Raw genomic sequence first — 12,499 nt, forward strand, 5'->3', positions numbered from 1 at the left:
GGCACAGGATTGAATCCTGACTGTTCTTGAGTATCTTCAGTGAGGGAGAATCCACAGCCTCGCTGGACAATCTGCTCCAGGTCACTTGCACAGTGAAGAAGTTTTTTCTCATATTCAGGTGGAACCTGCTGTGCATCAGTCTCTGCCTGTTGCCTCTTGTTCTATTGTAGGAAAATTCTCCTTTTAAATTTAGATGGCAATAACCTATGGAACAAAGGAAGTATAACAAAGGGGAAAGTTTTATTTTCAGTATGCGCTGGGTGCCTCAAACCACAAAGGTCTGGAAGCACACCCCCCATTCAAACTTTGTGCTTTTTATAGTTTAGGCAGTCCTGCCTGTTTTCATCAGATAATGCAAATTCATCGGCTTGCTGGTCTTGCCCTAAGAGGTGTCTTCTCCAAGGGGAGGGGTTGTCGTCTTCTCCTTTATTGGTAGTGCAGAATCCCCCCACACTCAATGAAGGGTCTCCTTTGTTCACAGAGACCACCACGTATCAAAGAGGCTTTTGTGCGCAGGGGCCTCTACATGTTTATTTTAAGTACTTGGTATTTTCCCTCCCCCGGGGTAAAAGGCCCTCAGTGCCAGGTCCTGGCAGTACCTGGTACCTTACAATCTTCACGGCATGCCTATGAATTTCCCATAAAATCACAGCAATATAAAAAGAAACCCTACATAAAGGAAAGGGATCCTATTCTAACTCAACTAATCTTGCTTGTAGGAAGACCGTGTTATTTTATTTCTCACACTATTGCTTGGCACCACCTGGAATAGCGTGGTCCGTCCTCTTGGCACCTTCCCTTCAGATATTTATACACAAGGAGATCCCCTCTCAGTCGTCTCTTCTAGAGGCCGGGCAGGCACTGTGCAACTCACACAGAGATCAATCCCTGTTAATTACTTTTAATTGTTTGTTTGTTTGTTAATTTACGCTTGGAGCAGCGGGAAGCCTTTTCCCTCTTCCCACGGAACTCCCGCCCCGGCGGGCGGAGCCAGAGGGGGCACCAAGATGGCGGCGGCCTTGGGGAGCTGCGGGCGGGCGCGGGCAGGTAACGGAGCCCCTCCTGGCCGTCCCTACGGTCCTTTCTGTGCCCCCGCAGCTTCCCTTCCTTCCCCGCTCCGCCCGTCTCCCTGCCCGCTGCTTCCCTTCCCCGCTCCGTCTGTCCCCCTGCCTGCTGCTTCCCTTCCTTCCGCGCTCCGTCCATCCCCCTGCCCGCTGCTTCCCTTCCTTCCGCGCTCCGTCCATCCCCCTGCCCGCTGCTTCCCTTCTCCGCTCCGTCCATCCCTCTGCCCGCTGCTTCCCTTCCTTCCCCGCTCCGTCCATCCCCTGCCCGCTGCTTCCCTTCCTTCCTCGCTCTGTCTATCCCCCTGCCCGCAGCTTCTCTTCCTTCCCCGCTCCGTCCATCCCTCTGCCCGCGGCTTCCCTTTCTTCCCCACTCCGTCCGTCCCCCTGCCCGCCCCGCCGGCTGTCCCGGCCGCCTCGTCGCCCCGCGGCTTCTTCTCCATCTCCGCGCCGAGGCCCATCCTGCTCTCTGTGTTCGCCTCCCTAGTGAACCGTGCTTGGCCTTGGCCAGGCAGTTTTCATTGCCTTAACTGGGTCTCTCAGAGCGTGTTTGCTTACGTGTTTCCAAGCGTTTTCTGTGTCGAGGGGCGCTTAGGTTGGATACTAGGAAGAGGTTTTTCCCCCAGCAGGTGGGTGGGCACTGGGACTGGCTCTGCAGGGAAGGAGTGGCAGCACCAAGCCTGGCAGAGTTCAACAAGCATTTGGACAGTGCTGTCAGACACATGGTGTGATTCTTGGGGTGCCCTGTGCAGGGCCAGGAGTTGGACTTTGATGATTCTTGTGGGTCCTTTCCGACTCGGGATATTAAATGATTTATTTCTCTATCAGACCAGCCCCTTCCTCCCCTGTGGACACACCTGGCTGCGTTGCAGTTCTGGCTTGTAACCTGCTCCCTGTAGGGACCCACCAAGCCCTGGGCTGGGGGGCATTGGCTGGGCAGGCAGGGAGGGGCACTCTGCTGGTCCTAATCCAGTGCACAAAAGTTTGGAAAGGCAACACAGCTCCGTGGCACGGCTTTTGGGGCTGGTTGTCCTCTGTGCTGCAAATCCTGGCATGGCCCGATGCGTCACTTACTCATTATCACATCACTTGCTGTTCATCCCACGTCGTGGGACAGACACCTCGGATCTCTTTCTCATCCTGGAATTCCATGTGTTTGAATGAGCTTCGCTCCAACACCATGACCATGGCTATGGCCACTTTCCCACTCACATTTGCTGCTCTCACTGCTGCTCGTGTGACTTGTAGAGCCTGAGGTTCACCCAAAATTGTCCTGGCAGGCAGAACATTGGCAGGTGGGTTCTCCTGGGCTGTGCACAGGCATTGGGGTCTGTGTCTATTCTGTGCCACAGAACCAATCTGATTGGAAACGACCTGTGAGATCAAGTTCAACCTATGACTGAACACCACCCTGTCACCTGCATCATGACACCAAGTGCCACATCCAGTCTGTTTTAAAAGACCTTCCAGGGATGGTGACTCCACCACCTCCCTGGGCAGCCCATTCCAATGTTCATAGAATCATAGAATCAAATGAGTTGAAAAAGACCTCCAAGATCATCAAGTCCAACTCTTGGTCCAACTCCAGTCCCTTTACCAGTTCATGGTACTCAGTGCCACGTCCAATCTCACCTTAAAAGCCTCCAGGGATAGTGAATGCACCCCTTCTCTGGGCAGGCCATTCCAATGCCTGATTACTCTCTCTGGAAACAATTTTTTTCTGATAGCCAACTTAAATTTCCCCTGGCACAGCTTGAGCCCGTGCCCCCTTGTCCTATTGCTGAGTGCCTGGGAGAAGAGACCAACCCCCATTTGGCTAGAACTTCCCTTCAGGTAGTTTTAGACAGTGATGAGGTCACCTCTGAGCCTCCTCTTCTCCAGGCTAAACAATCCCAGCTCCCTCAGCCTCTCCACACAGGGCTTGTGCTCCAGTCCTTTCACCAGCCTTGTTGCTCTTCTCTGGACTCGCTCCAGCACCAGGCCATCTGTGTAGAAACTCTTCCTAATGTCCAGTGTAAACCCCCTGGTGCAGCTTGAGACTCTCTTCTCTGTCTCCTTTCAGTGAAACATTGTACATGTGTGTAACTGTTGTGGTTTAAAATACAAATTTTGTAAACCAGCAGAGCTGAAAGTGGCTTCCATAAGGACGCACTCCTTTCCATTGTAAATTAAATCAAAGTAACAGAACGAAGACATAAGTAATGAAGGAAATATTAATAAAAATAAGCAAAAATTGTGAAGTACTGATATGCTAATATTGAGTTGAGTGTAAGGTTATGGTGGGGGAGAAACTGGGTGTCTCCTGAATGACTCATGCACACCTGCACTGGGAATCCTGAGTACAGCCCTGGATTTGTTGTTACTACAAATGAGAGAGGGTTTGGAGATTAGCAACAAAAAATTTAAAGCACCAACATGACATAAGTAAATGCAAAAGTGTTTAGAAGAGCCTGCTTGGTAAGTAAGAGAGGAAAGGTCCAATTCTGTAGATGAGTAGTGAGACAGTGAGGCTTTGGATATGCATTTATGGTGAATGTCAAAGGAAGTACAACTCCCACCACCTTACTGTGGATCCAAATTAGGTGGAATAGCAGTTATTTCTACTGATAATGTTGCTGCCTTTTGGGAAATGCTTAAATAAAACTTTTTCTTATACAGAGTTTCTCTACACAGAGATTTTAGTGAGGTAACTCTGCATGGAAAATTATGAAGTGACTGACATAGCTAGCTTGGTACAAGCCAAGTGTATTGGCAAAAATTTTTGAAAAAACACCACCAAAAGCAGCCATAGAGGACAGGAACTACTGATGTTTAAAAACATTTTTTTTAAATAATGCGAGATCAAGATGAGGAAGAAATCTCAGAGTAGGTGTCTCTTAATGCTTTATTTCTTAGGAAGTCAAAACAGTAAATATCTTATTGAGGCTGACCCCCAAATATATGTACTATTTGATCTTTCTCACATCTGAGTAGTTTTAGAAGACTCACTCTAAGTGTATGAGGAGTTAACTGGGTTTTTAGTTGAAAGAGAAAGCCTTAGCAAAATAGTTGGTTTGGAATATCTAGTTGAAATCTACTAATTATAGTCATCCTCCCCCATCTCTTTTCAGTGATGACAAATTCAGTATTTTTACAGGATCATTTCCTCCAACTTCCTCTTCTCTGTATTTCATTCTGAATTTTCACTAACACCCTGTTAGCCATCTTCTGTTCAGGCAGCTGAGCTTCTTGAATCTTCAGTTGACTGGTTCGGCTTTTATGAGAGACTGAGTGCAAGAATTGTATTTTATTAGATCAGACATCTTAACACAACAATTTTATTCTGTGCCAGGGCCACAGTTATTTCTCTCAGCTAAAAAATACATGCTTTTATAGTTCAGACACAGTAATAAAATGCAAAGACCAAGGGGAAACAGCTGAGTAGTCCAAGTCAAGCTAAAATACATTTTCTGTATAATTGTAGCAATCACTGCATTCTTCTTACATATGGCAGACTGAAATACATGTTTTTGTCTTTTCAGGTATCATAACCTTCAGAATGCAGTCGGTTTGTCAGAGAGTTGTCCCTTGTTCCTCATGTTTGAAGAGACAGCTAAATGGCTTCCTGGGATTGCTTAAATGGCAGAGCAGAGTGGTTCCTGCCTGTGTGAGAACTATTTACAGTGAGACAGGGACATGGGAAAAAAGCTATAGGTTGGAGACAAGAATAAAAGTTGAAAACTGGTGGCGCTCAAGAGTAAAGAATCAGTTCTGCAGAATTTCAGATATTGATGTAAGCATTATGAGAAATTTGGAGGTTACATATTTGACATTTTTGTTTTCTTAGAATTATTTTAATTGAAACTTATTTAGTACAGTTGGCTCATAATGATTGGATGTATATTGCATTTCAGGGGAAAATACTTCTATGTGATAGCAGATTATTAAAAACCATTGATGAATTAGGGGGAAAAAATTTAAAAATCTTGAGAATAAACACAGTGATTAGCAAAGTATGAACTTGTAAATTTAGGAAGTGTTTCAGAAATCAGTTCTTTCTTTGTATATTGTATCATATTCAGGAATCAATTGTTTAAAGTATTGAAAAAAACATCTTCTACATTTGTAACTTTTGTAAACAACTTTCTCAATATATTATTCCCAAATCTATTACCTTACACACTGTGACTCATTAAAATCTGTCTTAAGGGAAAATGATTTTTTAATATTTTCTGGTTTATAGTCTCATAGGAGTAACAAGTGACTTGCAGGAAAAAAAATTTCCCATGCAATAAGATGTTGAAAACAACAGTATCTCAGTCTCTGACTCTTTTTGCCTGATTATACATGTATATGTAGGTATCATATATAGCATACACATAAGCTAAGTTCTAAATTGTATTTTTAGTTGCATTTTTGAAAGTAGATTTAGTAACATCTCATACTGTAAAGTAGATCTACTTTACAGTTGAAAGTAGATTTAGTAACATCTCATACTGAGCCAAATAGTGTATAGTGCTGTATGAAGTATTCAGATAATTTCTGAATTTGCTATGATTGGACAAAAGTAAAGTAATATATGATGAATATGAATAGAGATTTGTTCAGAATAGTAAAAGCTGAGTGTAATTTTTTTCATTATTAACATAAGAAAAATAATGTGCAAACTTATCAAGCATCAGTGATATCTGTGATAAATTCAATGGTAACCAAGATGTGTTAGGAATAATTAATGTGAGAGATAATGTTTGATTTCTTTGTAACTTTTGTCATTTCTCTCAAACCTAAGCAAATGAAATTTTTGCTTTATTATGTAAGATGTCTTTGGATCTGAGCATAAGTTGTGAAGCAGAACAGTTTTGCTTTAGTGGATGTTCATCCAATTGCAAATGCTTTAGTCACTCTGTGAGTTACTGCAGTTCAGCTGACAAGAAATGACTGGCCAGGAGTGAGCTCCATGTTTGTTGTAGATACGAAGTAAAACATTTAAATTGTTATGAGAAAAATAAAATCTGCTATGTTCTCATTTTTTATGTGGGGCAGATAAAGAGAATCAGTTGCAGATAGTACAGTGGGGAATGATTAGTTAGGCTTCAGTTCTGTTAATATATCTTTTGTTGAGTAAAAGATAATTAATTTTCTTAATATCCCGGTGCTGTATAAATGTGAACACGATTTGATGAGATGGCGTCAAAGTCTGGTGAAACACCTCCATTTAGAGCCCCAATGAATTTGATCCAATGAACTGTCAGTGCTCACTTGGATCAGTTCCAGCAGAACATTCTTTCTCTTCATGATGCCATGTTGTTTATAATGTGCGTGTATATTCAAGTGAAATGCTAACTCATGTAGTTACGAGTTTCTAAAAATTTCTTTCTAGAAATCAAGACCAAAATTTTATGTGCTTTCTATGTTCCCATATCCTTCTGGGAAGCTTCACATGGGCCATGTTCGTGTCTACACCATCAGTGATGCAGTAGCTCGGTTCCAGAAAATGAGGGGAATGCAGGTAAGAATAGATCAGCAGTAGGACTGGGAGGGTGGGGGGACTTATATTTTAGTATCGTAATTGCTCAGGAAGGGAGTATTTTCCAAGATCCATTAAGGTGGATATATGCCATAAGGTGGCATATATGCTACAGATGCATAGAAAGTGCCCTGTGAAGCTTGAATATTGAAATCTGAGACGTTTAAAGCAGGTGGTGTTTGTAACTCACTATTGATAACAGATTGTTGTAAGCCATCTCAGGAGATACAGCTGATGCTGCATCAGTTACCTGAATCTACTGGTGTGTGGCACAATGTCAATGACACATAACGTGCCTCTCTTTTTCTGTGAGAGGAGACTGCAGACCCTGCAGCCACCTGGGTGGGGCCAGGGGGGAGGAAAAGGTGTAGCTGGCAAGAGAAAACAGCACAGAAGGCAACTGCTTTTGCCTCTTCTGCTCTCGAGAACCAGTTGATGTCATTTGTCAGATTCAGAGGGGTGCCTTGCTCTTCTGTGCCAGCTGGGAGGGAAACCCTTTTTCGTGACTGCTACCAGTCAGATGAACAGGATCATGTCACGTGTCACATCATGTGGGTGTAACTACAAGTTTCTGTTCTGTAGCCTCTGCTCCTTGGCTTGCCCATTTGAGCCTTGCTCATACATGCGAAACGTTGTCTTTTGAAGGTGCAAGTTTGGAAGGTAGGCTAGGCATAACTTTCTTGGCACATCTACAAGGAAAAATCCCATTTTCCCTTCCACGTTCCTCTGTTTCCCAGTCTGCCCCATGCCTGCCATGGTTTCTCTTCGTTCTCTTCATTGTGCAGAAAGTGTAGCTGAGAGCCTCGTCCCTGCAGTCTGCAGTGGGATCCTCATGGGTGTTCTGCAGAAAAGGCTGGTGGGCAGAATTTGAAGGATGTAAGGAAGGTGTGGGAAAACTGTGGCCTAAGTGACAAGCATATTACAGAGGAAAGACATTTGGTAAGGGGAAAATGTTAAGAATCTGGGAAAGAGTAGGAAGGAGGAACATGGAAAAAGAATGCAATAAAAGGAAAAAAATAGCCATAGGCAAGAATCTAGAATGGCACTCAGGAATCGACAGAGAAGGAGCAGCTCCAGAATACAGGAATCAACCTCAAAAGAGTACAGAGATGAAATGAAGAAACAAATGTTAGTTGGTGGTTGAGGTACTTAGTGCGATATCCTTGCCACAAATGCTGTAGCAGTGTAGCATTTCCTGGGTTTATCACCCTCCATGAGACTCTGATAGGTATTGTCACTGAATTATTCAGTGTGCTGCCTTTCCAAATACTATGTATTTTATGCCAGTGATGAACATTTCATGCAATGAATATGTGCTACTGCTTTACAGAAATGGATTCTTACACTTTCAAAATTACAGGAAAAAGAAGTAACTTCCTTAAACCTTAAATGAAGAGAAAAAAAGCAATGTTGTAACACTGGTCTTTCTTAAGTCCTCTGAATGACCAGAACTTGGATCTCTCTAAAAAAATTGAGCTAAGGAGGCATTTGAAGGGGCATTTGATTCTTGCTTGATGTTAAGACCATTGGTGAAATGTCATTCCAGGATATAGCCATGTCTTATCAATAGCAATGAATACAGCCAGTAAATTTCTGTTCAAAAAGTTGAAAACTTGCTTCCTCTTGTACTACATAAAATAAAGTGAAAATAATTGTCTACATGCAGTAGCATGCTCTACTTGTAATCTTTTGGATACCGGGTAAGTAAGCACTTCTCATAGAAACTATTGGAGAAAAGTGAAAAGATAATACAATTGCAATGAAATACAAGAACCACTGTGCAAACAAGTTTTTATTTCCACAGTTCCCTGTTTTTTTCCAGAAAAGTTTTGGAAGGCTGTTCAAGTTTTTACATCTTGCATTTCAGCTTATTTTTATATTTCATGTAAAAATTACTTTGAAGGATATTGGAGTGCCTGTAGAACATGCTGGCTGCCTATAAATACTTGTATCTTCTGTTATGTTAACCAGTTTGAACATCTATTTTTGACTAAAGGTGGGCAGCCAAAGAATTTAACCTTCATTTACGATTAAGAGACATTAAAAGTCTCTCAGATGATTTTGAGTCTGTCAGATTAAGAGATACTATGTTAGTGATGTACATTAACTTGCTGAAACTTATATTTTATCTTAAAAAAACCTTTCGCTTTATTACCCATGCTAATTTCTCCATCACTAAGCCTTAAAGTCTTTATATTTGATTTTCTCCTTGCAATTTTTTATGAGTTTTTTTACAGTTGTACAATCTGTTAAAAATTCCTTTATTGTGATGGTTGTGGGCTATGTCATGGTTGTATCAAAGATTTGATATTCCCAAGAGAAATTATTCTTTCCCTTTGTTCAAGAAATTCCTGGAATTCTTCTGTGCATGATAAGAAAAAATTATTTAGAAATGAAACTTAGTATGCAGAACTTTTAAGTTATTCCACTGATTTTCTTTCTCAAAATTCAGCTTTAATATTACATATTTGGAAGCTCAAGTACTGCCAATTTTCCCCCAGTCAAAAAGTAGAAAGTAGAAGTGAATCTGTTTCAGGTATTCAAGGCAAGTTTAGAATGAGATTTCTGACTAGCAATGTTTTTTAAACTTTGCTTCTGTCATTTTCAAACTAAAACAAACCAACCAAACAAACAAAAGCCAAAATAAAAAGGGAAGAATCTCTTCATGGAGATGGAGAACTCACCCTGGTTAGCCAGTCATAAAACTGTGGTAGAATCAATGCAGGTGGGTGGGAAGTGTAAGGTAACAAGGAGTGATGGGCAAAACCATTCAGATTTCAATTATCAGGGAGAACTTCAGACTACAGTGTATGTTTGTTATTTAATAAACAGTGAGGGAAAATGTGTGTGGTGTGTACATAGTTTATGAGAATATATGGTTGAGTAAGAGAGCAATTTATGTTGAATAAGATGGAGGTATTTTTCATAGAGAATACCACCATGAAAAAACAGTAAATTAGAGTCATTGATTTAATCTGAAGAGGCAAAATTGGCAAATTTGTTATCATATTTATGTAAGGATAAAATAGAATACATTTACAAAGGGATTAGAGGTCCTTTAGAACCTCTTTGGAATGCAGTTGTGTAATGTCTCCATATTGGAGGTAATTTATATATTTATATATATGTACACATAGTAGGACAGGACTAGTAGGTTTCACTGGGAAAGTTCAAATCATTGGAAATTTTGTTTGTTTTTCTAAAATGGAACGTAAGTATTCAATTTTTTTCAGCTGGATAAGATCTTTAAAATACTCTAAAGAAGCAACACACACTGAAACTACTGATATTGATCAGAAACCTGTACTTCACCAGCACTTAAAGTGGGAAAATAAATATTGGTTGCTCTTTTCCCTACCTTGTTTTTGAAAGAAATATTGCCTCAATATGAAACTGCAGATGAAAGCCTTGTGAAGCATTGTCTTGTTCCAGCACTCCTCCAGGACCTGTAGGCAGTGCATGGGAAACAAACTGTCATGCACTTGGATTGAGTTGCTGGATAAATGGTTTGTAGAGTACATCTGTTACAAGATAACTTGTTTACATTCTGATTACAGAAGATGAAGTTTGAAGTCTTTGAGTGGGAAATATAAGCCATACAGATTTGCTTACCATAGCTAGGCTCTTTCCAAAATGTGTTAAGGATGACATTTTTCTTGAAGTGCAATTAAAACAGTTTTTGTGTGTGGAGAGTTCTAGATCTTATTGCGAACATATTTCTTATAATATGCTATTAAGGAGTAATTGATGTATTTTAAATTATGAATTTATATCTATTAATAAACCAATCCAGGAGTATAATGTGCAGTTTCTGGTGGTGTTTTCTTCACGTAAATTCTTCGTGTGAATTTACATGCGTGTTTTGAATTGAAATGTATTTCTCTTAAGAAGTGAAGAGATTTCGCATTCCTGTATGAGAGTGCCGGGTACGAGGCACAGAGATATTCCTGGTGATTCTCACTGTGGCAGATTTCCAGTCTGCTGCTGCTCTGGGAACGAGTGTTTACCATTACTTTTATCATGCTATCATTATCATGTCTTTGATAAATCTCAAAGTGGATAATTTGTGCCTCTCAGAGGAGTGAGAATAATTCCCTTAGTGATCAGCAAACAGAGAGTGATTCAGTTCAATAGTTCCTGTGATATGTTTTTAATGAAATTGATACATGTGAGAGTTGTACAGCAATAAGAATAATCACTGGACAATTCAGGGTGAAATTCCTGCATGCTGGAATCACATTTCTTAATTTATACTTAAACTGGTCTTGATAGGTAGATTAGAGTATTGTCAGTGATATTTCCACAATATCCCCAAATTACTTAAAGAGCGTTTCTGTTTTATCCATAACATCTCTTCTTTTAAATTGGATGTATTTTCAGTAATTGTTTTCCCTTTCAGCAGTGAATCTTAATACTCTTGAAATTGCAAAAGTGAATGGTATTGAAGACAGACAGGCAAGTTTAATTAAAACTTTATAATTAATTCATCAGCAGGATGAATTATTTCAATGCAGATCCATTTTCTGATCATCATTAGCTGCTATTCCCCACCTTTTCTGTGTGAGGCTGCTGTGTCCTTTTGTCAGGTTATTTCATGTGGTATAAATCAAGTGGAAAATATTACAAATATCGTGTGTGAATTGAATTTTATTTCATTTCCATTTTCTTGTAGCAAGTACTGAAGGTGTTAATGAGTTCACTGTTTCATTTTTGCAAGGAAAAACGAGATGTAATTTTAAATGCAATTATGTTAGACAAGAATGTGTGAGATTAAGGAGACAAGAGACAACTTTGTTCTCAAAATGTTTATGGTAGTGTGTGGACATAGAATAATTTCGTGTATTTTGTCAGAATAAAAAATAAATGAGGGCATTTTGTGTTTTGATAGACATCTATGTGGGTTCATTATTTTTTAATTTGGAAGTGCCTCTCAGAATGCTAATATGCAGAGTTGTGTTGCAGAGAAGCATTAGAATAGTCCTTGCTAGAATGTACTCATTGCTCAAAAATTCATAATTTTAATCTATTTCAGGAGGGCCTCATCTGCTTGGGGTTTTTTGTTTTTTTAGTGGTTGTAATTTTTCCCCTGTTGTGCAATGGTGTTTATTTGCTGGTACACTTAAAATACAATCTAGGCTGCATTCAGGTGGAGGTCTTGTATTTACAATGTGTTGTACCTGTATTATGTCATTTTACAGTTCATATTTCCATCAAGTTCAGCCCAGTTGTTGGCAGTCAGTGGAAGGAGCAGCTATGCTCTCCCCTCTCCTGCTGCATGTCCTCACTTGTGGGGTTGTCCAGTTGGGAGATCCAGTGCAAGGAGGATGCTGCTGGACTTGGGGTTGTTTTCTTTCAGCTGGAACTTGCAGCCACAGATCCTGTTTTGTCAGCCTTTTTTGGTTAGTTCACATCAGCTGTGTCAGAGGGCTGTAACTAGAGACAGGAATGTAACTTGGTTGTACTGATTCAAATCACTACTTTTTCAGCAAGCCTTAATTTTCATTTTTGTTCATCTTTTTTATTACATGTTCTTTGAAATGTGTGTATTTGTTTGCAGGCCTTTTTGTCACTGATTCTGCTCTCTTAAAATTTAGAATGTATTGATCTGGTTGTAAGAATGATGCATCAGCTCCCTGGTCATAGTTCTGAGACATATATCAGGAAAGCAAACATGTTCTTTGTTTCCTTACAAAGATAAGGAAAATTCACTGAATTGTCAGTCCTAGTTGTGTCGATGGAGGCTTAGAACTGAGATCATTGTCAGGTCTGTGTTATATAGCAACTGATCTCACCTACTAATTGTCAGTGTGATGAGCTGATCGTTACAGCAGTGAATAGATGAAAATCCTCTGAGAGGAAGAGATCTCAGAAATGAATAAATGGAGTTACTGTGTCTTCCTCTGCTTGGTCTCACACTCACATTAAGAGCTCC

At 40.5% G+C, this 12,499-nt stretch overlaps 1 protein-coding gene across 5 annotated transcripts in view; it reads left to right on the forward strand.

Annotated features, from left to right (window-relative positions):
- The first annotated feature begins 997 nt into the window (after positions 1–997).
- Positions 998–12,499, forward strand: part of LARS2 (leucyl-tRNA synthetase 2, mitochondrial) — an 89,510-nt gene continuing 78,008 nt past the window's right edge. For all 5 annotated transcript variants that reach the window (XR_011698336.1, XM_071561370.1, XM_071561369.1 and 2 more), the window contains exons 1-3: positions 998–1,047; positions 4,583–4,833; positions 6,421–6,549. Coding sequence is in view for 4 of the 5 variants with exons in the window: in XM_071561370.1 (XP_071417471.1) it covers positions 1,008–1,047; positions 4,583–4,833; positions 6,421–6,549 (420 nt within the window). In the remaining variant the exon portion in view is untranslated. The remainder of the gene's footprint in view (positions 1,048–4,582; positions 4,834–6,420; positions 6,550–12,499) is intronic.

This window comes from Pithys albifrons, chromosome 7, assembly GCF_047495875.1.
Source record: "Pithys albifrons albifrons isolate INPA30051 chromosome 7, PitAlb_v1, whole genome shotgun sequence".
Lineage (NCBI taxonomy): Eukaryota > Metazoa > Chordata > Aves > Passeriformes > Thamnophilidae > Pithys > Pithys albifrons.